Consider the following 26118-nt stretch of genomic DNA (forward strand, 5'->3'; position numbering starts at 1 on the left):
AGTTAGCGCTGGCGACATTAATTTCCCCTCAGCGTCTCCCGAACGGCCCGAGTTGCTAAGTAGGGTTGCGATAAGGGAAAGCCGGCTCGCCTGGCCGCTTTATAGATAAGCGCCGTTCTGTATAAAAACTGCCGCTATGGAATTTTTGTTTCTAAATGAAAGGGGGAAATGAAAAAAAAGCACCCAGCTCGTGACAGAGTTCGAGAGAGCAACTGACGGGAAAAAAGAGGATTAAGCTATTGATACAAGAGCGACGCTGCTTCAAAATGCGGGAAGGAGAGGGAAATGTCGTGGCTGCACCATCGGAGTGAGCCAACCGTCAGGAGGCAGGAAGGTCTGAGCTCACATTTTGCCTTCACCGTAGAATCATAGAATTGTAGAGGCGGAAGGGACCCAAGGGGCATCTAGTCCAACCCCCTGCAATGCAAGAACCACAGCTGAAGAATCTCTGACAGGTGGCCATCTCACCTCCGTTTAAAAACTTTCAGTGCAAGAGAGCCCACCACCTTCCAACATAGTCTGTTCCGCTGTCAAGCAGCTCTCGCCTCCAGAACGTTCTCCCTAAAGTTTAGTCATTTGAATCTTTGTTTGGGTCCTACCCTCTGGAGCATCAGAAAACAAGCTTGCTCCGTCTACAGATATTTGGATGTGGCTATCATACCACCTCTCAGTCTTCTCTTCTGCAGGCTAAACATATCCGACTCCCTCAAGCATGGTTTCCAGACTATTGATCATCTTGGTTGCCCTCCTCTGCACACATTCCAGCTTGCCAAAATCCTCCTTAAACTGTGGCGCCCAGAACGCCTCCCTATCTGCTATTTGACAGAGGGACAATTTAACTGGCTTTGAAGGACACTCAGCATGGTTTCAATACTGGAAGGAGAAGTCTAACCAATCCACCCTGATCATAGTGGACCGAGGACATGGCTCAACTGGCAGTTCATGAGAAGGTGACCTTCTGTAAACCAAAGAAAGATCGGAATTTGTCTGCTATACGTACTCCTTTTTGCAGATCTGTTTGCTTGGATGTCTGAGCACTTGCTTGGTCTGAACCACCAGCCATTTCCCTTCTTCTTCCCCGTCTCCTCCTCACTTGCAAATACAGAACATGTTGTCTTGATTCATTAACACTTAGATTGTATTCCTTGACTGGGTTTGTTTCTTTTGGGAAAATTCAATAAAAAAAATGATGAATAACAAGAAAGAAAGAAAGAAAGAAAGAAAGAAAGAAAGAAAGAAAGAAAGAGGATGGGGTGACAACCAGGATGCCATGACGGAAAAGGCCCTCAGCACCAAAGTCAGAGAGTTGGATAAGGCCCCACAAGGACGATATTAACAATTTGGAAGTTCATACAGGTGAAGGCGGTCCTTTTGGTAAGTGCACTCCCAAGCTGCATGAAGCTTTGAAGTGTAATAATGACTAGCAATCAAAGCTGTGCTTGAAAATTGATTGTGAGCTTTGGGGACGCTGAGAAGGCAGCCAAGTACCATCTGTTTAGCCTGGCTTGCAATGCTTCCTAGGTCACATTCCCAGCATCCATTGAAAGCACCATGATGCCACTTTAAATAGTTGTGGCTTCTCCCCCCCCCCAAAAAAAAACTGTAGTTTGTTAAGAGTGCTGAGAGTTGGGAGGAAACTCTCTATGCCCAGAGACACAATTCCCAGAGTGGTTTAACAATCAATCCCTCTTCCCAGGCAATTCTGGGTATTGTAGCTCTGGGAGGGGAATTGGGGGAGGTGTCTCCTAAGCAAACTACACTTCCCAGAATTCTTTGGGGGAAGCCGTGACAGTTTAACGTGGTATCAAAATGCTTTAGAAGGCATAGCTGCCAAGTCTCCCGTATTCCCCGGGAAAACCTCGTTTTTCCAGCGATTTCCCACTGGCAGCCTGGATTTTTAAAAACCCTGTAAATCCCCCGGATTATTATCCCCGGGGAGGCTCCTTCTGCGCATGTCTGGAGTCTGGACATGCGCAGAAGCGATTTCTGGTGCTGCGCCATTTTGGAAATGGGCAGAGCATGCGTAGAAGCAACTTCCGGTGCTGCTCTGCCCAGTTCCAAAATGGCCACAGCGCGACTTCCGGTGCCGCGCCGCTGCCGATCCCGGATTTTTCAATCTGGGAGTTGGCACCTATGTTTAGAAGTATGGTGTGAATATGGCACTAGTCTCAGCTGCGTTTCCCAGCGCTAGCTCCCAGATCCTTTTAAACTAGAGATGTCCTAGATTGAACCAGGGAACTTTGGCACACAAAGCTGGCTCTTTGCCACTCAGCTACTGCCCTCCTTCTCCTGCCTTCAAAACGTAGAGCCAAGAAACTAGCCGAAGCAGGAGTCGTGTTGTGGCCAAACACGTTACTGCTTCTGTTGCTCCAGCAACCAAAACATCTACAATCAGCTCTGGGCAATTAAGACCCGGTGCATGTTAGCCAAACAGGGAGCACAGTAGGGTGGGATAACTGTGTGTGCATGTGTGTAGCATGGACATTTCCTACCCCCGACATCCAGTTCAGTTGACTCACAGACTTTTGTCACCATTCTGCCGTCTGCTAAGGCAGGGGAGGAGCAGGAGAGGGGGGGTGTTTTCCATCCTGAGGGCCACATTCCCTTCTAGGCAACATTCAAGGGGCCACATGCTCAGTAGTGTGCTTTCCTCTCCACCCTCCATCCACCGCTCGAGGCAGCTGCTTCAGTCTGCCTCATGGGCGGGCTGGTTGTGCTTAAGGGTATCCTCTACCCAAGTTGTTCAGGGCCTCGTAAATTAATACAAGAACCTTGAACCTGGGCCAGTAGCATACTTTTTGAGTATACTTTTTGCAAGCTTTTGAGCACTGGAGTTATGTGCGGGTGGTATCCTGTCCCCATAAAAGGTCTAGCCACAGCACTTACCACACCAGCAGACACAAGCGTAGCCCCACATAGAGTGCATTGCAACAATCAAGTCTTAAGCTTACACAGAAACTGTATAAAGCCTCTTGAATATCCAAGTCCTGGGAATTAGGTACCAGATTCAGTCGAAAGAGATGCTGATCTCAGGCTGTATGTAAACCCACCTGTACTTAGAAATGACACAGCCACACCCGCCTCCTCTGCCAGCTCCTGCACATGCAAAGCGCTCTCAAGAAAGGAGATGGGCAGGCGTTGTTTGGGCCATAAATGTTCCTTTATGGAGATTGATAAAATGCGTGACGCAGGGAAACAACGGTGACAGAGCAATAGCGGTTTATGAGCAGTACTTCTGACACCTCGCCAAGCTTTCTGGGAACCTTTAAAAGACAGTGGGGACAGAGTTGGTGCAATAAAAATAAAAGCGAGAACAACATTTATTAATACCCTTGGAAAGTTACATAACCATCCCTTTGTTTTCCAGTTCTCAGGCACGAGCATAGTTGTACTTCCCCCTTGTAAGAGGGAGGTTCCAGGTTTGCAGAAGTTTCTTTAAAATAAAAAAGCAAAAAGCGTTCTACTAAGAGAGGAACCCCCAAAAGCAGCCTGATTGGGAAAGAGGCTCTGTTCAGCCATCATGCCAATTAATTTCATTTTATTATTATTATTTCACCCAAGGTACCGATGGTCTCCCCTGTTTTATCCTTGCAACAACCCTGAAAGGTAGATTAGGCTGAGTGCAGTATTCAAACTTTGCATTGTTCTGGGAACATTTTGTACAGGGAATTTCATTAGCGCAAGCAGTTTCTGAGCTCTGGGTGCAGTACTGTGCCTAAGATTTCAGGTTAAAACTGCAGAGTGGAAGGAAAGGAGGACCTTTTCCTGCCTCCCCACTTCCAGCTACTCTCTGAAGACTGGAGAACAGACTCTCTTAAGAATATTAGGGGGGTGGGCAGGGGAAGGACTAGACCTTGTGAAAAAATATAATTTTTTAGCTGCAGTTTGTTTAAGCTTTGTATTGTTATAAAAAAGCATGCCTAGACATTCCATGGTTGCACCCATAACCTAAGTTTAAGGTGCCATTTAGCTCCTAGCTTTCACATCTCAGTTTCTGACACTAGTTGAGTAATAGTGACAAGGGCAAAATAACTTTAGGGATGGGCAAATCGGTCAATTTCCGTTTCTCTCGGCTTCTCATTTTCCCAGTCTTACATTGAGTTCTCCACATTTCCACATCAGTTTGTGAATTTCCCTAATAGAATGCATCTCCATGCAGTTTTCAGTAATATATGCTTTCATGCTTGGCCAGAGAATTGTATTGCAAAATTCAGATAAGTCTATTTTTTTAAAAAAAGTATTTTTTAATTAAAGATTTCTTGAATTACAAAGGTGTGTGCAATGTGTCTCATATTTTAAAATATATCATTTTTGTAAATCGGTTTAATTTGTTGAGACACTAAGAAGAAAGAGGGGAAACGAGGTAGATAGGGGGTGGGAGGGTGGATGATGGGGGTGGGATAAGTCTAAATTTTGAGGGATGGCTGTCTTCCAGTTTGTATATTGTTTCAGAAAGTGATTCTCCCCTGAAGTGCCAAACTAGCTTAAAAAAAACAAAACAAAAAAACAAGCCCAAGGCCCATCAGTATTACAGAAATCCCAGTGTAAAGAGCCATATTTAATGAATAGAGATTTATGCTACGTGCCGTCCAACCCTCTTCTGGAGCTGTGCCAAATCACCATAGCACCACGGGCTGTTGTGCAATTGTCCTCTGCGTTCTTGTTAGGTAAACCAGAGCTGAGCCTGCAGCACTTATGGAGAAATCACTGCTGTTATTAAACTTAATTTTACATGCAACCTTTTGAGCATTTTTCGTCCTACTGGAGCCATATGGTACTTTGAGTCCCATTACTGTGGATGAATGGCACTCACTCTGTTTTGCAGCTTTGATCTGCCCAAGTTCTACTACACCTGAACTTTGGTTTAACCAGGAAGATATCTTATACCAAGTCAGACCATTGGTCTATTAAGCTCAGTAGTGTCTACACTGACTGGCAGCAGATCGCCAGGGGTCTTTCCCAGTTCTATCTGGAGATGCTGGGGATCGAACCTGGGACCTTCTGTGGGCAAACCAGGTGCTCTGGCACCGAGCTATAGTCTCTCCCATAGAAGGGAATTTTAAAAATTACTTCTGAGCATGCTCAGTTCGCTGCTACTTTCGGTTCCTTTCTCACTAGTTTTCTGCATGGAAAGGTTTATTTTAAAAACCTGGGAGGATATTACAACTATATACCTCCTACATCCTCCTACATTCCTCCTCCTACCTCCTACATCCCCTCTGCAAGCCAAAGTAACACACTCCACTTCCTACGGTGTGAATCTGTACGTCACAGGTTTAGTTTCCTGGGTGAGAGCGCAAAATATGGTCTGAAGCCCAACATCAAAAAAACCAAGATCATGGCCACTGGTCCCATCACCTCCTGGCAAATAGAAGGGGAAGAAATGGAGGCAGTGAGAGATTTTACTTTCCTGGGCTCCTTGATCACTGCAGATGGTGACAGCAGTCACGGAATTAAAAGACGCCTGCTTCTTGGGAGAAAAGCAATGACAAACCTAGACAGCATCTTAAAAAGCAGAGACATCACCTTGCCTACAAAGGTCCGTATAGTTAAAGCTTTGTTTTTCCCAGTAGTGATGTATGGAAGTGAGAGCTGGACCATAAAGAAGGCTGAGCGCCGAAGAATTGATGCTTTTGAATTATGGTGCTAGGGGAGACTCTTGAGAGTCCCATGGACTGCAAGAAGATCAAACCTATCCATTCTTAAGGAAATCAGCCCTGAGTGCTCCCTGGAAGGACAGATCGTGAAGCTGAGGCTCCAATACTTTGGCCACCTCATGAGAAGAGAAGACTCCCTGGAAAAGACCCTGATGTTGGGAAAGATGGAGGGCACTAGGAGAAGGGGACGACAGAGGACGAGATGGTTGGACAGTGTTCTCGAAGCTACGAACATGAGTTTGACCAAACTGCGGGAGGCAGTGGAAGACAGGAGTGCCTGGCGTGCTCTGGTCCATGGGGTCACGAAGAGTCGGACACGACTAAATGACTAAACAACAACAACATCCTGGATAGCAGTCTCCAAATATCTGAAGGGCTGCCACACACAAATTGGCACAGGCTTCTACTCTGTTGCCCTGGAGGGAAAGGCCAGGGCTGTGCACTGCATTTGTCCACGGCCCCAATCCTGAGTCAAGCTGGGCCTGTTTCGTGGGGGGATCTGGGCCTCGTTCCAGTTGGATTGAGACAGGCTGGTAAATAGTCACATACCAGGATTTGACATTTCTATAAAGCCATCTGGATTTAGAAAAAGGGGCGGAGGAGTGCTTTGACCTTTGCTATTAATTATCAACTCCTTTCTGCAGATGAGGCACGTATGCAAATTGACCTATACGTTTATTGGAGAATATGGAAAAGGGCTTGATGTGTCAGTCTCTCTTCCCGTTCACACTCACTCTGAAATAATGGGCGTTGCCCAGACCTGTGGCCCTCACATGGGTACACTGAGCAGCAAGTCAAGTGACTGATGGAACAGAATTTTGAATCATGCGAGTTTTGAGCCTGGCATCATACTGCCAAGTTCTTGGGAAACAGCTGTGGCCACAGAATAAGTTTTGATTTTGTTTTATTTATTAGGTATGTTTTTTTAAATGAAAACCACCTTTCAACCCCACAGGTCCTCAGGGAGGCGGAAGACACCATCCTCTTCTGCCATTTATTTTGGACAGTTTTGGAATTTAAAGAGCAGCCATAAAGATCAAGGGAACTGAGTATTTTCCCTAAGAAGAAAGACTGCTGCAATGGGGGCTTTTTAGTTTAGTGAAAAGGCAAGGAAGAGGGAACATGATAGAAGTTTATAAAATTATGCATGGTAAAGAGAGAGAGGATAGAGAAGTTTCTCTCTCTCATAACGCTAGAACTCGTGGATATTATTATTATTATTATTACTGTTGTTGCTGTTTCTATTAATATACTGTCCTTTATCAAAAGTTGTACAGCATTAAAAACACATTACAGAACATCCATGATAAAAACATAATAAAAAGCTTACTGACAGGCAGCCTAATAATAAAATAGTCATCTCCACTCAGAGCAGATTCCATTTGTAAGAGTTTCGCCATTCTGGTTGCAAAATAGAGAGGACTGCAGTCAAATGATGGACGAGAGACGACTGGAACTGGTCATGGCCAAGTGACCTGCCTTTAAAAAAAAGAAAAAAGCGTGTTGCATAATGTGGGCCATGAATTCACAATATCAATTAGCCTTCAGCCCTCTTTGATTAAACAGTAATTGCAAGCAAATTAGTAGTGACTTGAGTGACAAAGGCCTCTGGTGTTGCAATAGACAGACATGCAACAGCCGTGGGGAGTTGGAGGGGCTTACTGCATATCATGCTGTTGGCCAGTGAAAGAACAGGATGCTGGACTCGATGGTCCCCTGGCTCTCCTTATGTGCTTATCATATGAAGGCAGGTCTTCAGGGGAGATGTCCAGGGCCCCACTCTCTAGAGTGAACAGGAGGGCCCCCACTCTCAAAACTGCAACCCTGGCTTACCATAATTTGAATGTGATAAATAATACCATTAAGTTCAGAATCATGATCATAATTCCTTTTTAAAAAAAAAAAAAAAAAGCAGTTAACTACCCACTTTTAAATTTGCTTTTGAGAGTAGGTCCTTTCCACTGATATGTTCAAATCCTTGGAAGTTCCTAAACAGAATAGGGACATAGGAATCGTACTAAGTCAGACCAGTAATGTCTACACTGACTGGCAGCAGCTCTCCAGGACTTCAGACAGAGGTATCTCCTAGTCTAGGGGTCAGCAAACTTTTTCAGCCGGGGGCTGGCCCACTGTCCCTCAGACCTTGTTGGTGTGTGTGGATTATATTTTGAAAAAAAGATTGAACGAATTCCCCACAATTAACCCAGAGATGCATTTTAACCCAGAAACTCCAGCAGGTGCAGAATGCCGCGGCGAGACTCCTTACGGGGTCCTCGCCGCGGGATCACATTCATCCAGTGCTTTACCAGCTGTACTGGCTCCTGGTGGAGTACAGGGTCAGGTTTAAGGTGCTGGTTTTGACCTTTAAAGCCTTATGTGACTTAGGACCCTCGTACCTGCGGGACCGCCTCTCCCGGTATGCCCTGTAGAGGACATTAAGGTCCACAAATAATAACATACTGGAGATCCCGAGTCACAAGGTGGTTAGACTGGCCTCGACCAGGACCAGGGCCTTCTCAGTAGTAGCCCTGACCTGGTGGAACGCTCTCTCTCTCAGGAGACTAGGGCCCAGCAGGAGTCGTCATCTCTTCGTAGTCCCTGCAAGACAGAGCTGTTCCGTTTGGCCTTTGGACTGACTCAGTCTGACCCCGGTGTTACCCTCCCCTAAGGTTTTATCCTACAGATATTTAAGTGAGGTTCCACTTGTAGATTCCCATTTTAAAATTGAATTTTAACATTGTATTTAATCTGTATTTTAATTGAATTGTTTCTTTTATGCTTGTTTTGATATTTTTGTTGTTAGCCACCCTGAGCCCGGTCTTGACTGGGAAGGGCGGGGTATAAATAAAATTATTATTATTATTATTATTATTATTATTATTATTATTATTATTATTTCAAATAAAAGGACACATTCTACTCATGTAAAAACAGGCTGATTCCCGGACCCTCTGCGGGCCGGATTTAGAAGGCGATTGGCCTGGATCCAGCCCCCATGCCTACCCAATTTACCTGGAGATGCCAGGAATTGAACCTGGGATTTTAATTTTTTTTGCATGCAAAGAATGCTACATACAGCTGGTGTTAGCCATTGACTTGATAGTCCATCTTTCCTCATATGGAACTAAAGTGGGCTACACAAATATCTACTAAACTCTGAAGCTCAAAAGGGCAGACTGCCCTAGATTTCTCCTCACAACACTTCATGCTTCATGCATGGAGTCCTTCGCAGGACTATATTCTTTTGACTTTGACCCGGCCAAGCCAAAGAGGAAGTTGTAAGATTCATCCAAGATCCAGAAATTCTCCTGCTATGCTGCTCGTAAGCACCAGGAAATATTCTCTAGAGCCAAGATCCAAGGCCACCAGATAGAACTTCTGACCATACTGTTCCTGGAACTGTTCAGTCAAGCTTTCATGCCAAGTTGTTCATGAGCTTATCTGCAATTTTTTTTTTTTAAAAAAAGATGACTCAAGCACCTTTATCCCCAGAATAAAGGAGGCGAGGGTCAGTGCCCTTCCTTGGGAAGGATAGAACAGGGAGCCCAACAGAAGGTGCCACAAGAGTCAATGACAGGCAGAGCCAAAGGGCAAAGGAGGAAGCTCATAGCCAGCATGGCCATCCCCAGCCTGAAACTCTGGCTGCCCGCCAGTGTAGACAATAGTTAGCTAGATGGACCAATGGTCTGGCTCAGTGAAAGGCAGTTTCCTGTGCCTCTTTTGTCTGCCCTGCTCTAATGTCACCATCAAGTTCCACCTCGCAACAGCCAGGAAGACTTAGGCAACTCTTAGGCTACAAAATTCAGTCAGCTAATTATGAGTTGTGCGGATAGAAGTGCTTTGCAGATAATATGGAAACGGGTGCTAAATAAGCGCTGTATTTTTCACTATAGGTCCAAAAGGGGCTTTTTACATCTTGTGGAAGCCTAAATGTAATGTGGGGAAATGTGAAATTGGAATAAGCTGCCATGGGAATGCAGCCATAGAATGCCTGACTTCGGCAGGGTGGGAGAGAAGACTGTGGGCACCTGGGACACAGGAGAGCCCATGGGCACCACATTGGCAACCCGCGCCGGTGAAAATTATACTGACTCAGTATGCTTCCCCCCGCCCTTTCCTTTTTTAAATCTGTCAGTTCTGTACGCTGTGCGAAAACACCAGTCAGTGTTTCAGCTGAAACCCCTTAGGCAAAAAATATCGGTGCAGTGTGTTCTTTTTAAAGAGGACGTTTCCTCTCTCGACAATAACCGTGGCATTTTGTTCTTGAGTTGCTAGCGAGAAACTCCCGCTGCAAAGCAGCACAGATGTTGCTGGTTATTTGATGCACAGGCCGCCGCTGCCCCCCCCCTTTGCGTTTTGCTTCAGCCCGAGTGTCAGGATGCTGGCAGGAGAAATTCCGAAGCAAGCCTAATTGGGCATCAGCCTTCCAGCATGCACAGCGCCTTTACAACTTATTGTTTTTAAAGTCATTTTGCCTGTCGCTTTCTCTTTGAGGCATGCAACGCCAGCTCATGTCACAGCTGTTTTTTTTCCTTCTTAGTGGGATGGGATTGGGGGCGGCGGAGGGGGGGCAGAAAACTTGTTTCAGGTATGCAGAATACACCGTGGGTGCTGTCACCCACATCTTACCCTCGCTGTTTGATTCTTGTTCTTTCAAGCAGACACCCAACAGCTGGGACTTCGCGCCTGTCATCTTGACGAAGGTCGTTCTGTTTCGGTCAGGGGCTGGTTAACTGACAAATTTGCCTTCAAGTGCTTTTTTAAAACGATTTCTCTCCCCCCCCCACTCTTCATTCTTCTTTCCCCAATATCACTTCACTTTGAATAGTATGCAATCATCTCCTTGCTTTGACAACGCAGCTTAGTGCAGTTTTCACAGTGGACCACACACCCCCATCAAAAGCTTTTCGGCTAATATTTTACAGCAAGACAGACTTTACAGGGTGAAAAAAGAAAGGTGGTTTTTTTTGGCACTCAAGTAGAGAAGTAGATGTTTTCAACACCACGCTGTTCTCTCGCTACCTTTGGCGGTTTTCTAAAAAACCCAAAATTGGTTTTAACCATTGTGTAAATCAAGCTGCTTTGGCCGTGTGTCAAGTTTTTTCCTTTTTCTGCCTGTGTGTGTGGCTCATTCAACTTTCAATACACCGCTGTGAATATTTTAAGAACAAACTAGAAGTGTTAGGATGGCGGCCTCTTCATTTTCTCCCGCAGACGTCAATAAAGGAGCCAGTAAAAGCATTAACATTCCCACCCCCCTCACCCTGCCACCTCCATCAAAGAGAATTCCAAGAATGCTGCTTTCCTTTCCAAACTGACTCTGAATTACCATTTGCTAAAGACCATGAGCAGGAGAGGGCTGAGTGTCCTCTTGGAAGTTGCCCAAGGGGCACATATGTAACCGTGTATTTTTGTAATATTTTGTTTAAGCTTTCTGTTGTCGCTTCGTTTTCTTAAGAGATATCTTTAATATATTAAGCGATATAGAAAATAATCAATCAATCAATCGTCTGGTTGGGTGTTGTGCAAAGAGAATGATGGATCCTGCAGGGCTCATTTGATGCGATCTTCCTACTCTGGAAATGAATGGCTGTCCTTTCTAGGGGAGCTAACCACAGTGACAATGCTCCCTCTAGAGGGCAGGAGGGCACATGACACTACAAGGACCAAAACTTCCACTAGGGGGGGGGGAGAAATTCCCAAAGAAGATGTTAATTTGTTTATGTATGCCACCACAGCTGCTAGGATTTTAATAGCAAAGTACTGGAAAAAAGAGGAATTGCCTTCGATGCAGGAATGGCAAATGAAAATGTTGGATTATATGGAATTGGCAGAATTGACAGGAAGACTCCGGGACCAAACAAGTGACAAAGTTCTAAAAGATTGGAAGAAATTTAAAATATATATAGGGAACGTATTTGACAATTAGATTTTGAACATCCAGGAAAATAAAGAAGTTAAGGCAATAGGGAGATAATATAAGATTGAAAGCGAGAGACTATGGTAGATGATATATAAGATGAAATTTTGAAGTGTTAAAGGGATTATATGATGGGTAAGAAAGATGATTTAGAAACTGCTACAGGAGTTTATAAAAGTGGAAAATCAGATAGTGGGGAACTGGGGAAGCCAGAAGACAATGAATATAAAAATGGATTGTGGATGATATATTTTTATGTTGTATGTTGTTTGAAAGTGTATTTTTGTATTTTGATGTTTTTTGTATTTGTATTTTTGTATTTTGTATCTTTTTTGATGTGTGTTGATAAAACGATTAATAAAAAATATATGAAACAAAACTTCCACTACCGGAGCCAGGAACCGACTTTTAAGGTCACATTCGCACCATACTTTTAAAAGCAGTATCATGCCACTTTAAAACAGTCATAGCTCCCCACCTCAAATCCTGGGAGAGGTAGTTTATGAAGGGTTCCTTCATGGAAGTAGAATTCTGCAGAATGGTTCGATCCCCTCTTCCCAGGGAACTCTGGGAAATATAGCTCTCCGCCCCTTCACCTATTTTTCACCTGGTTGGAAAGTTTCCTTGAACTGTGGTTATCTTTCCTGCTTAACTGGATCAAGAGATTGGGGAGGGGGGGGGCGTAAAAAAAAAGCAACCTCTTTTAAGACTTTTGCACAGATGGCGCAAAGGGAAGAGTCACATTCGTTGCTCTACTTCCCTATGCCTTTGACCTTTCCCAGCACTGGAACAGAGTCCCTGGAAGGTTTGGAATGCAGCACTTGTTCCAAAAAACAAAGCAAAACTCAGCGCCCAGTTTTATGATGTTCTCCCACCCATTAGCAGTACATATGAAGAGTGGGCTATAATCATTTGTTCATAAAACACACACAATTAAGTCAACTTGCTGAGGTGCACCCACAACTGTGCGGTCTGAAGACACTGGTTCCTCAGTTGTTGCCATTGGCGTTGGACTGCCTGTGATGCCACAAAATGACATAGGATAAGGCAGTTATTGGTGGATGGAAAGAGGTTCAGGGGAAAGGCCAGCTGGTACTGGGAGCTGTTAGGGAATGCCCTCATCCCCTGACAGAGCTACAATTTCTGGAGGAGTTCTCTAGGAAGAAGGACTGACGACTAAACCATTCTGGGAATTGTACCTTTGTAAGGGGAATAGGGGGTCTCTCTACAGCAAACGGCAGTTTCCAGGATTCTCTGGGAGAAAGCCAAAGTGTTATCGCAGCACTTTAAATGTGTGGTGCGGATGTGGCCCCACGCATGCAGCCTGCATAGAAAAAACTGCCACGAGAAAGAAGTCTGGCAAGATCTGGCACACACCTCACCTCTGCACTTCAGCCTCAAGTCTGCAGGCCTCATGTTTGCCTACAGACATCTGCTATATTGGATCACCCCCTTTTGCTAAAGAACTTCCAGCACAGTTCATTTATTATTACTACATCCATATCCCAAGGAGCGGAACATGGCGTATGCACTTCTCTTCCTCTCCCATTTAAACCCCACAACTACTCTGTGGGATAGGCTGAGAGGCAAGGAGGTCATACCCAGTGAGGTTTATGGCTGAGTGGGTATTTGAACCCTGGTCTCCCAGGTCCTAATGCAGGACTCTAACTCAGGCATCCCCAAACTGCGGCCGTCCAGATGTTTTGGCCCACAACTCCCACGATCCCTAGCTAACAGGACCAGTGGTGAGGGATGATGGGGATTGTAGTTCAAAACATCTGGAGGGCCGAAGTTTGGGCATGCCTGCTCTAACCAGTACACCACACTAAGTTTAGATGAGCGCTGCTGTATACTACCCTCGATACAATGCAGGGAACTTTCATTCACCACTGAGGTGGGGGGAGTAATCTGTTTTAAATTGATATATGCATGGGATTTGACTGATCTGACCGGATCAAGCTTTGCATGGAACCGCTTCTTGTACTGACCACTGGGCTTAGGGCCAAGCTGTTCAAGCAGACCTTTAAAGAAAGCCGAAGCATATGCAAAAGAGATGAGTCTTCTATCCAAATATACAAGCACCACATGGGGCAACAGGTTGCATTCAACCAAGTCCTAATAAGAGCAGACCCACAGATATTAATGCATTGACTTATGGTCACATTAATACAGAAAGTATTTTTATGCAGTTAAAAATAATTCACGGTTGTGCTGGTTACTTTAGGAAGCCTGGAGTTTAAATATGTATAAGTGTAAGAATATATTATGCACATTGCTTGTATTTTTAACATAACAGGCAACCCCCCCCCAAAAAAACCCACCATGCTGATTGTCAAGATCAAGGAGCAAGATGAAGACAGATCTACATGCATAAACCTGACAGAGACATCAGAAAATCAAATCCGTATTTGCCATAGGAATGGTAATTTGTCCCCACGATGCCCACCTCTGACCTGAAGAGGGAGAACTCCTAGCACCTCATTTCCAAAACTAGGGGCAAATGCTAAAACCAGCCAGCTTTAAAAATGAATACACTGAACTCAGGACTTTGTGTGCTTTTATTAAAGCCAGTGAAAAGGGAAAAGTAAGAGTGTGGGGAGAGATGTACACAAAGACAAGTCTGCATTTGACACAACAGTGAGAGTAAAATAATAATAATAAAGCAGCCCACACTTGCCTCTTTTCCACTGGAATGGCACAAAAAGGAGATACAACCCCCCCCCCCAACTACACTGGCAAGAACAGATTTCCCTGCATTGAACGGTGTGAACACACACACACACACACACACACACACACACACACACACACACCAGAGTGACTTCAACCATCTATTAGAAAATAGAGGCATGTGCTTTGGGGACAAGGCAGGGCATCAGACAGCCTAGCAGAAATAAGGACTTTTGTCAGAACTGTGCCTGGGGTGAAAGGGGAGCACCACCAACCTAAATGCACAAGGAAGGGGAGAGTACTGGCTTTACAAAAAGGGAGATTGCATCTGAGCAAGGGGAGGCGGTTTCCTTGCATGGCATCATTGCATAGTAATATGTCCACCCAGGGGGGAAAAAAGAAGTTTTGGAATCTCCACTGGTCTCTTCCCAGGCATGTTTTCACTTGCGGGGAATCTGAGAGATTGTAAAAGGTGGAGGGAGAAGAAGAGAAGCTAATATACAAAAACCCCTTAGGATTCTGATCTCAAGAAATGGCACCTGCATTTAAATAAAAGATATAAATATAAGCAAGTGAAGGTTGAGGACTCCCCATAAAGAAATAAACCATTTGCCTTTGGAGAAAGGTTCAAGACTGCAAAGTCTTCTGTGGGGACCAAGTCAGAGATACTTCCTTGGGTGGTTCTACATTTGATTTGTAGCAACCTAAAAACTTGAGGAGGGGTGGGGATGCCCCCCCTTTCATCCTGACGAGGCTCAAAAGCATTGTTTAAAAACACATAAACTGAAGAAAATGAGGATGCTCCCAGCTTAGGAAGGACCATTTCAAAGCTACATCTTGGCTCATTAAAATGAATGAGAGGGTTCCATCCAATGATGTCCTACTCAGAGTGGGCCCACTGATATGAAGGCGCAAGGCTCAATGGGTCTACTCTGAGTAGGATACAACCCAAAGAGATTAAAGCGCCCCCACCGTGAGACATTTCTGCACTTACCCTGACTGCATCCTGTATCCTCCTTGGACAGGCAGGAAGGACCCTTTAGTCTGTGAGGGTCAAAAAATTATCTGCATTGTGAAAGCTACGCCAGAGACGGGGAGCAGGTTTTCTGGCTCTTACAGAGGCAAGAAACATGGCTGCACAGTTGACACTGCGTCTCCACCACTGAACGGCTCTGTAAAAGGTACCAGGCATCATCTAAAACAGGCGAAGCCACTGTGGTGCCCTCCAGATGTTGCTTAACTACAACCCCCATCAGCCCCAGCAGGACGGCCAACAGTCAGAAATGATGGGGGTTGTAGTGCCATCAGAGCTGGATAGCACCAGCTTCACTACTGCTGATATAAAGGATACAGAAAGCAGGGGTGGCCTTTCAGATGTTACTGGATTCCCAGCCCTTAGCCAGCCCTAGGGCACACAACCAACCATCAGAGACGATGGGAACTGTAGTCTAGCAGTTTGGAGGGCTCCAGTTTCCCACGAAGGATGCAGAGCTTGAGGAGTAGGAAAATAGAGTGCAAAAATACGAAACAAATGGATCAACTATTGCAGTATTTGCAAATTCCCACCTCTCCTGTTCCAAACATTTGGAGATGAGAGGCCACCGAGTGTGCTTCTTGCTCACAATGGTTTGGCCACTCTTGCCTCTGTGCACTGGCAAGCACACACATCAAAAGACCAGCAGAGCCGCCTAGAGCTGGGTGAGCTCAGTGGATAAACCTGAAAGGAAATTCTACTGCCCGCCATCATGAAATACAGAGGAAGGGGGAGAAGAAAATAAAAATCTTTCAGCAGCTCGGCATTGACAACACTGCAATAAGCTTAAGGCCTCGTTCAAAACCCACTTGTTTAAAAAGAGAGAGAGAGAGAAAGCGACTTGCATGGTGCGCTGGAAGAGCAGTTCCTGGCTAGCAGCCTAGCTCGCATCTCAGAACCTGAAGGCATGCTGCAAAAATTTTGCATTAAGAGATGCCAAACGCTTCCCACCGGCATTAAAAAAAAAACATGGCACTTTTGTGTTTCACACTGAGCAGCAGGCACCGCAAGCCAGTTCACCTCCTCAAAAATGAAATGGCCCAGCAGCGCAGGAGCTAGGCTGCCAACCAGACCTCCGTATCCTGACAGTCCGAGAGATGGTGGTGGAGCTGGAGCAGCCGTGCAGTGAGCACGCAGTGTCCCAAAAGAGGAGTGGAGAGCCTTTCGCTACGATCCAGGAAAGAAAACAGAATTGGCAGCCTGCCTGAGAGCAGTTAACTGAACTGCCTCCCCTCTCCAGAACTCCTCTGGTCGTGAGTCTTCGTTCCATGCTTCATTGGCACAAGCTCGTTGGATCCAAGGCTGCTGGCGTCTTTCCCCCCCTTCCCAGCTGGCCACTTCCTCAGCTGTTTTGCTGGCACTTTTGCTAGCAACCGGGTGCGTGGGCACCGTGCCGGCCATGCCAGTATTTACAATTCCTCAGGGCTCCAAAGGCTGCCTGCTACACATTGCTGACTCTGGTCTCTGCAGAAATAGTTGTGCTGGTACCGGAAGTCATCAGTGACCTTTCTCTTCTGACGTAGCGGGGTTTACGGACTGCAGAAAAGGAAAGTGAAAAGGAGATGCTATTACCTTAACTGCTTAAGACAGGAAATTGGGGGAGGGATTAGCTTTCGATGTTGCTTTTGCTTCCTTGCACCCCATTTTTTTTGTTGATTTTTGAGAGGGGGGGAGAACAAGGTCACTTTGCTTGTGGCTGAAAGTTATTTAAGATCCCTGGTCAGCATCGGGTTTTCCTAGAGCAGAGGTGGGAGAACCGTGGCCCACCAGAGGGTGAAAGACTACAACTCCTACCATCCATATCTGGCTGTGCTTGATAGGAACATAGGAAGTGTACGGTGTCAGGTCAAATTTGTCCATCTAGCTCAGTAGGAGCTACACTGACTGTCGCTCTCAATAAAAACGATTAAAAACAAATTCCAATACAGAGGCAGACTGGGAAAGATCTCTCCCAAAAGCATTTGTTGGAAGAAGTAGCCCTTCAAGCAGGCATCGAAAAGACAATTGGCTTCCATGGCCAAATATGTGACTCACCTACACCTTTTTTTTTAATTTTGTGATTATTGCATCACAAGAAAGCACTGCCCCGGAATGTAAAAGGTAGGGGGCAGAGAAAGGATTTCTGGATTAAGAGGCCTCCCCCAATTTTTTTAAAAGCCAGGGTGGTATAGCAGTTAAGAGTGTCAGACTAGGGATCAAATCCCCAGTTCAAAACTGCCACAAAACAGTCACTGTCTCTCAGCCTAACCTGTGGGGATTAACTGGAAAAGAGGGAGAACCATGTATGCCACACCGTGAACAGCTTAGGAGAAAAGGTGGGATATAAATGGAAAAATAAAATACATGCACTTTTTGTTTTAGAAAAATCATTATGTGCAAGGGCTTCTTGTACGAACAAGCTTTAAAGAAGAAATATATTCCAATTAGACTACATGCACTTCTAGGGAATAGGAACGGTTTTGAGCATCAAATGCTTTTTATAATTATTTTTTAGAAGAAGAAAAAACATGGGTGGGTGGGGTGGGAAGAACTCAAACTACCCCCTATATTTTTTGTGTTCCATCTGTCATCTATTCCAAGCTGTACGACACTTTTCAATCCACCGAGACTAAGAATGAGCCACTTGGGAACCCAGGAGACAGTCTGAGCTGCGAGCAGCCCCGACCAGCTCAGTAATTCTCTCTCGAGCGCCTATAAAACCCCTCGCTGCCTGAAATCCATCTACTTTTAAAGCACCCCCCCCCCATAAGTACCAAATATGCTATTAAAGCGGGGGGAAAGAACATTTTCACGAGGCAATATAAGCTTTGCATTTATGACCGGAGAGGGGCCTGATTAGCAGTGTTAATGCCGCAAGGTGCCATTGAGAAAGGTTTTGGTTTTTCGGCGATTATTGTAAGGAATGCTTCACAAATCAAGAGGCAAACAAAAATGGCACTCTAAAAGGGGGAGGCCGTATATCTGTTTAAAAATAAAGTTTCCAGGCAAGGGCTCTCAGTTTTTCTTCTCCTTGCCACCACTTGACAAAAGGGACTTTGAGCAAAAACCAAAGGGATGGGGTGGAATCGTTACCTGAGGACGGTGGAGATAACATTGATGCCTGTAAAGATAAGAATGGAGATTAGGGTATCTCAGAAGTTTCGGGGTAGTGAACTTTCTTCTAAGTCTCATATCACTTCCTCCAAACTTTCCAGTGTATCTGAGAGCCGATTCTACATGTATATACGTGGCACAGTCCTCCCCGAGGACTGCATTCTTGGAACTGCCCCACACCGAGCACAAATCTGAGAGGTTTTGAAACCCGAAACACAGTTCTGCTACAATTCAGTCATCAGACTGAAGCAGTAACCCACCACCCCAAAAGAAATGAACTGGGAATGGTTTCAACAGAAGCGATCAACTGTTGTTAGTTTCGGTGCTCTTAAACAAAGCTTTTATGGAGCCCGAAGCCTGTGTCCAGAAACCCAGACTTATTGCTACTCCTGTTAAGCAAGATTAATGATAAAGGCTGGAGTTTTACTTACTGATTCAGCAGACTGTACAACAGACCCTAAAGATGAAGGGTTAAAAAAGAGAGAGAGAGAGAGTAGTAGTAGTAGTATTATTGGGGATCAAAGTGGTTCAATGTCAGTTGCCGAGATTGTACACACAAAGCTGCCCTATGCTGGATGCTTGTTTCAAAATGACCTGGAAGTAGTTCTGGTCAGCTCAAATCCCCAAAGACTGGAACAAGGAAGTGCTGCTTCTGTGTATTTAACTCATGGAACTCACTGCTACAAAACTTGCTCTCTCTTGTTCCAGATGGCAGAGCTAGAAGTGATGGGTGGGAGTTTGCAAGGAAGTAGACTTCAGCTAAATGTCTTAACACTAAGAACTGCTTGACAGTGGAACAGTCTAACTTGAAAGCTGATGTCTCCTTTGGTGTACACTGATGTGTACTGAAATGCAACTTCCATTGGTCTCGGGCAGGATGGGATGATGGAAGCTGCACTTCAACTACATTTGGAGGATACTAGGTTGGGGAAAGACTTATCCTAGGGCATAGATTGAGAACCCACGGTGCTGCATCTTGCTGAGATTTAACCAGGCCTGGGTCTGGTCAATGCCTAGGTGGGAGACCTCCTGGGTGACCCACATAAGCCATCCTGAGTTCCATGATGGAAGAAAGATGGGATGTGCCAACATGTTGATCTGGATCCAACCCCCCCCCCCAAAAAAAACTTGGCTGAAGATGAAAGCGACAGAAGCAGCATACCTTTGCTCCTTCTGTAGAAGAGATTTGGAAGTTTGTTGGCACGTTTGAGGTAGAAGAACGAAGCAACGCACAGTATGAGGAAGAGGCTGATGACGAACGTCCCAAAGATAAGAGAAGCGGCTACTTCTGGGGCCCCTGTGAGGGAGAGACAGAGAGGCTGAATAGGCCTCCTACAGTAGCATCGTCACAGGCAAAACTGGGTCCCCGCAACTGTCATTATTTATTCAGAAAAAAATGTATATGCCACTCCATCAAACAAACAAACAAACAAACAAAGTAAGCCATTTTCCATAAAACGGTGCAATGTATTCTTTAAAAACTAGCAATTAAAGCAGACTTTAAAAAGGCATAATAAAATTATAAAATCAGGTAAAATCAACAAATATACATAATGAAATTATGTGTCAGACACAATCTTCAGGGTTTTTTCTTTTTCTTTTTTGAGGGGGTGGCAGCAACTGGTTTCCAACAGCAGGACACATACTTTTGTTAGCAATTTCATCTTTAATGGTTAAAAAGAGAGAGAGAACTGTCAGATGATGGATGCAGTCTGGACTCCTGAGGTTTGATCACTTCCAAATTTGTCTATTTAAGGGTGCTATATCCCATTTCCTTTTCCAGGAGCAAACTGGGAGAAAATCTCCCCGAGGTGGGATGGGAGGGGGCTATGAGTGCCTTAAAGCAACAGAAGTATTAACAGAAGGGAGAATTCACAAACAGAGCAATTGAGGCTGCTGATCTGGCTCAGATGGTGCGAAGGTGTGGGGCAAAACAGAAGTAGCTTTGCGGATGGTTCAAGGCCATAGCCACCTGAACAAACACTGGGGTGTGAGCAACACTTTCTGATAAAGCCCCCTTCAGTATATGCAGCCCACTTCTCAGAATTACTCACCTACACCCAGAGTTCCAGTCGTTAGATTCATCTGGGAATTCATTCCTCTGGCACCGTCTACAAGGGAACCAGTGGGGGAAAGGAGCAAAAAGCGTTACCTAATTCACATTAGGTTCAAGTGATCTATCTATTCCACCCACCTACCCCACCCTTTGGTCTGCTTTAGGTTTTGTGATTACGTATAATGCAACGGGCCGAGACTCCCCTCCTTGGAAGATACAAAGGAAGCTGTCTTAAACCATTGGTCCATCCAACTCAGTATTGTCTACACTGACAGCCGCTCTCCAAGTTATCAGGGAGGAGTCTTTCTCAACCATTTTTGGATAATGCAGGGATTGAACCTGGGACCTCCGATATGCAAAGCAGGTGATGCTCTACTAAGGAGCCACTGGACTGCTATTTACTAAACACATCCCCCCCCCCGACTAGTGTTGATTCGGTATTCACAGCACATACTAGTCTTACTTTTGCAATTGTCTTTGGAACATTTGGGAGCGCCTCCCATTGTCTCCCAGTGTAAAACAGCGAGTAATTTCCCCCTGCAGCTAAAGTGAAGTGGGAAAAAGAGGGTCAAAAGCTAAGCTTTGTCTGTTTTAAGGCTGTCTAGGGATAAGATGGGCTATAAACTTGAGAGGCTTCCTAGCTCATGGTCATTTCACTAATTTCAGTGGGCCTACTCAGAGTAAGAGACTTTGGATACATCCCCAAGCATTTGTTACACCGGCTCTTGTGCACTGATGGCACTATAGGAAATATGCAACGTGGCTAATAGAAGAATGATTACAACTTTGAACAACTGTATCTCAGGAAAGTAAGCCTAAAAGTGCTCTGTAGTGACCTCTGTTGGATGGTTGGGAGGAAGCAATCTAGAGCAGGCATCCCCAAACTGTGGCCCTCCAGATGCTTTGGCCTACAACTCCCATGATCCCTAGCTAACAGGACCAGTGGTCAGGGATGATGGGAATTGTAGTCCAAAACATCTGGAGGGCCGAAGTTTGGGGGTGCCTGATCTAGAGAATAAGGGCATCAACAGGATGCTTGAGAAGGAATTTAAGAAGAGCCTTGGAGCTGGATCAGCCTAAAGGCCCATCAGGATCCAGCATCCTGTTCTCATAGCAGCAAACCACTGCGAGGCCTGTAGGCAGGGCCTGAGTGAAACAGCTCCCTCCACACTTGCGATTCCCAGCAAACGGTCTTCAGAGGAATACCGCCTCTGGCTGTGGAGGTAGAACACAGCCATCACAGTGAAAAGCCTTATCCTCCATTGATCTGACCAATCCTCTTTTAAAGCCATCCAAGTTGGCAGCCATCACTGCCTCCAGTGGGAGGGAGTTCCACAGTTTAACCATGTGCTGTGTGAATAAGTGTTTTCTTTTCCTAGTCCCGAATCTCCCAAGCTTCACTGGATGCCCCCAAGTTCTCATGTTATGGGGGAGGGAGGGAAAGTCTTCCTATCCACTTTCTGCCTGCGACACATGATTTCATACACCTCTGCCGGGTCACCTGTTCTGCACCTTTTCTCCAAACTTAAAAGTCTAAACTAAGTGAAGCACAGAAAGAAGCCCCTATGAAGGCCTTTCCTATAAAGGCTCAAATCGGGGAAGAACATGCCGCACAGATGGCTTACTGTTTCGGCAGTCAGTCAGGTTGTATGCCGGCGTAGCAGCGACCGTTTCGTTATCACATTTGATGCAGCTGCTGCTGCCATCTTCATTCCACCGCCTGTAGCAGCCTGCATGCAAGGGGATGGGGAACAAAAGGATGAAGGCAGAATGAGAAGAGTAAAAAAAGAAGCCTCAAAAGTACCTTTCATGCACAAACAAGCATCAGATGAAACCGGCTTCATTCGTCTGACTGCCCCAAAGGCCCGTTTCCTCACAGCTCCTTGCATAGTGCCTGGGAGACTTGCATGAGGTCTGAGCAACAGAATTCAAAGAGTTTCATGAGCAAGAGGGCCCCGACCCAGGGGGTGGAGAGAGGTTTAGGCGCACCCCGCAATGTTTTCAAATTTTCACCTACGGCAGGTTCTTTCCCTGCAAACAGCTTGAAAACACAGCAGGTAGCTGTGGTTGCTGGTGCCTGTTGTGCAGAAAGCAGGGATGTCAGCAGGAGCTGGAGGCAGAGCCAAGCATGGACAGAATCCGTCCCTCACTGGTTGTAAAAAAGAGGGCAGGCAGGTGGGGTTTGGCTGAGGTTGGTGGGGCAATGCCAATCGCCCTAATGTCTCAGCCTTCACTGCCGATGAAGCAGGCAGCAAAAGCAGGGTGGAGAAGGCAAGCCCCTTTCGTTTTGAGAAACACATGAGTCCACCACACGCCTTGGGAACGTAACAACTGCATGCGTCTTTGGAACATGTCTGAAGACTTGCCCCATGAGCTGCCAGAACCTAATGGATTTGTGTGTTATTATTGCCCTGTAAGCCCCTGGCCAGAATGGATGCTGGGTAAAAAGGAGAGAGGGCTCTGGACATGCCTGTTCTAGAGCAACTCTACCCACCCCAAGCATTCATCCCTTGTTAGCAAGGGACGAACAGGGGAGGTATTTATCTTTATCTGCTGCTTGTGATCTTCACAGAGGCATCTAGCTGCCTAATGTAGGCAAAGCACTGGTCTGGGTGGGTCTTTGATTTAATCCTGCAGGGCAGTTCTTATGCCCATAACTTGTAAGCTCCTCAGGGGGCCTCTGTCCTTACTTTAACGTGGCACTCTGCAATGCAACGCGGAAGAGGGCAAAGCTATTTTTCCCCATTCAACCTTTCTGTACAAATGGCTGGAGCGCATCAGCCGTGGAGAGTTGCTGCTTTGATCTCAGGAGCCCAAACCGGCTGCCTAGCAGCCTCGCCAGGCCAGCCCCCCGCAGCCAACGATGGGGATCAATTATTCCATAAAGCACATGGTGAGCGAGGCACTGATTGGGAAACAAACACGGCTGTTCCGCTTCCCTCAGCTGGAAGCGACACATTAGATACCCTTGGTGATAAATTACGTCTGACATTTAATCTAAACATAAAAACAGACCTACTGGGAGGGCAAAGCTATCTGACAGTAATATAAAAAAAGGAAGGAGAAAATGACAACAAAGCTATTTTACTGGCACTGAAGATTGTGATCGATTAACCTTTTGAAATATATGAAAAACCAAAATCTGGAATTTATTGGCAACTGTTCAGCAGCTCCCCTCCTTGATACATCACTCTCAACAACAAAACATGTTGCAACATTAATGTAACCCAAGAAAGGGGTGAGCTAGTAATTTATTAACTTTTTCGTTTTAAAAGGGGCTACTGATTTGCCAATCAGAATTTTCTAACACGTTCTTTGGTTGTTTACCTGGAAGTCCCTATGCCACTTATCTCCCCTACTGTGCCCAAGATGCAAGGCTATGCTCAGCAAAAATTATCAGCTCATTCTTTGGAAAATGGTATTTCTGGGCTGTGGCAAGTGGCTGTACGCAGGGTTGGTTGCGCAGAAGCATGTGGACATAACTGCTGTGATATAGAATTAATATAATTAAGCCAGACAAGCACCAAAAGGATCAATTTGTACTCTGCTTTCCCCTACCCCAGAGAAAGAGTCTGCAAGGCTAGAGAGAAGAGGCTTGCAACTAAATATGCGGGTCATGGCCACTGGTCCCATCACCTCCTGGCAAATAGAAGGGGAAGAAATGGAGGCAGTGAGAGATTTTACTTTCTTGGGCTCCTTGATCACTGCAGATGGTGACAGCAGTCACGAAATTAAAAGACGCCTGCTTCTTGGGAGAAAAGCAATGACAAACCTAGACAGCATCTTAAAAAGCAGAGACATCACCTTGCCGACAAAGGTCCGTATAGTTAAAGCTATGGTTTTCCCAGTAGTGATGTATGGAAGTGAGAGTTGGACCATAAAGAAGGCTGATCACCGAAGAATTGATGCTTTTGAATTATGGTGCTGGAGGAGACTCTTGAGAGTCCCATGGACTGCAAGAAGATCAAACCTATCCATTCTTAAGGAAATCAGCCCTGAGTGCTCCCTGGAAGGACAGATCGTGAAGCTGAGGCTCCAATACTTTGGCCACCTCATGAGAAGAGAAGAATCCTTGGAAAAGACCCTGATGTTGGGAAAGATTGAGGGCACTAGGAGAAGGGGACGACAGAGGACAAGATGGTTGGACAGTGTTCTCGAAGCTACGAACATGAGTTTGACCAAACTGCGGGAGGCAGTGCGAGACAGGAGTGCCTGGCGTGCTATGGTCCATGGGGTCACGAAGAGTCGGACACGACTAAATGACTAAACAACAACAACAACAACTGCAGCTTTGAATGGGAGCAGTCTCTTGATGTCCTAACATACATCACCACAGGGCAAAAGTTATCCAATTAAGGCTGGGGAGACTCTGAATTAAGACCTAGGTTGCCGTTGGGCCAATCCCCAACATTCAGCTTAGTCTACCTCACAGGGCTGTTGTGGGGATAAAAGTGTAGGAAGAAGAACCACGAACGCTCCTTTTTGTTGCTTCTTTTATTTCTTATACTGTATATTGTATTCCGGAGGAATACAATATAGAATAATAACAGCAGCTGCTTAAAAGTGCAATTAAAATCCATACAGAGTCCAATACGATGGCTAAAGTGGGAAGAGAAATCATGAAGTGGTTCAGCAAGACCCTCAGACATTTTCAAGTGACCTGTAGGGAAAGGAGTTTGGGATCCACTGGATTAGTGCATAGCAACTACCAATAGCTTACCTGGACTGCACTGGTTCTCAGCTAGACAGGTGGTATTGGTCTCCATTGCATCCATACAACATTCTAACTCCGATTCCTAGAGTGGGAGAGGGGAGAGAAAAATAAAGATTCTCAGTTCATGTAAATTTTCCATGTTCTGCTGGATCTCTCAGCGGCTTTTGACACCATCAACCATAACATCCTTCTGGACCGTCTAGAGGGCTTGGGAGCTGGGGGCACTGTCATGCAGTGGTTCCGCTCCTTCCTCCTGGGCCGTGTTCAGAAAGTGGTGGTGGGGGATGAGTGTTCAGACCCCTGGGCTCTCACTTGTGGGGTGCCTCAGGGTTCTGTCCTCTCCCCCATGCTTTTTAATATCTATATGCAGCCGCTGGGAGAGATCATCAGGGGGTTTGGGCTGGGTGTCCATCAGTATGCTGATGATACCCAGCTCTAACTCTCTTTTAAATCAGAACCAGTGAAGGCGGTGAAGGTCCTGTGTGAGTGCTTGGAGGCGGTTGGAGGATGGATGGCGGCTAACAGATTGAGATTGAATCCTGACAAGACAGAAGTACTGTTTGTGGGGGACAGGAGGCGGGCGGGTGTGGAGGACTCTCTGGTCCTGAATGGGGTAACTGTGCCCCTGAAAGACCAGGTGCGCAGCCTGGGAGTCATTTTAGACTCACAGCTGTCCATGGAGGCACAGGTCAACTCCGTGTCCAGGGCAGCTGTTTATCAGCTCCATCTGGTATGCAGGCTGAGTCCCTACCTGCCCACTGACTGTCTCTCCAGAGTGGTGCATGCTCTAGTTATCTCTCGCTTGGACTACTGCAATGCGCTCTACGTGGGGCTACCTTTGAAGGTGACCCGGAAACTACAACTAATCCAGAATGCGGCAGCTAGACTGGTGACTGGGAGCGGCCGCCGAGATCACATAACACCGGTCCTAAAAGACCTACATTGGCTCCCAGTACGTTTCCGAGCACAATTCAA

At 45.8% G+C, this 26118-nt stretch overlaps 1 protein-coding gene across 9 annotated transcripts in view; it reads right to left on the reverse strand.

Annotated features, from left to right (window-relative positions):
- Positions 1–14117: 14117 nt before the first annotated feature.
- C6H1orf159 (chromosome 6 C1orf159 homolog) overlaps positions 14118–26118 on the reverse strand; it is a 32081-nt gene continuing 20080 nt past the window's right edge. For 5 of the 9 annotated variants that reach the window (XM_088671615.1, XM_088671612.1, XM_088671616.1 and 2 more), the window contains 7 exons: positions 25150–25225; positions 22053–22159; positions 20428–20494; positions 19536–19670; positions 18805–18830; positions 18353–18380; positions 14118–16816 (listed from right to left, as the gene is read on the reverse strand). In XM_088671615.1, the coding sequence (XP_088527741.1) occupies positions 16722–16816; positions 18353–18380; positions 18805–18830; positions 19536–19670; positions 20428–20494; positions 22053–22159; positions 25150–25204 (513 nt within the window). In that variant the 5' untranslated portion in view covers positions 25205–25225 and the 3' untranslated portion in view covers positions 14118–16721. The remainder of the gene's footprint in view (positions 16817–18352; positions 18381–18804; positions 18831–19535; positions 19671–20427; positions 20495–22052; positions 22160–25149; positions 25226–26118) is intronic. The other 4 variants (XM_060276211.2, XM_060276210.2, XM_088671611.1 and 1 more) reach the window with 1 other exon arrangement.

The sequence above is a fragment of the Zootoca vivipara genome, chromosome 6 (assembly GCF_965207765.1).
Source record: "Zootoca vivipara chromosome 6, rZooViv2.hap1.1, whole genome shotgun sequence".
In the NCBI taxonomy this organism is placed as follows: Eukaryota; Metazoa; Chordata; class Lepidosauria; order Squamata; family Lacertidae; genus Zootoca; species Zootoca vivipara.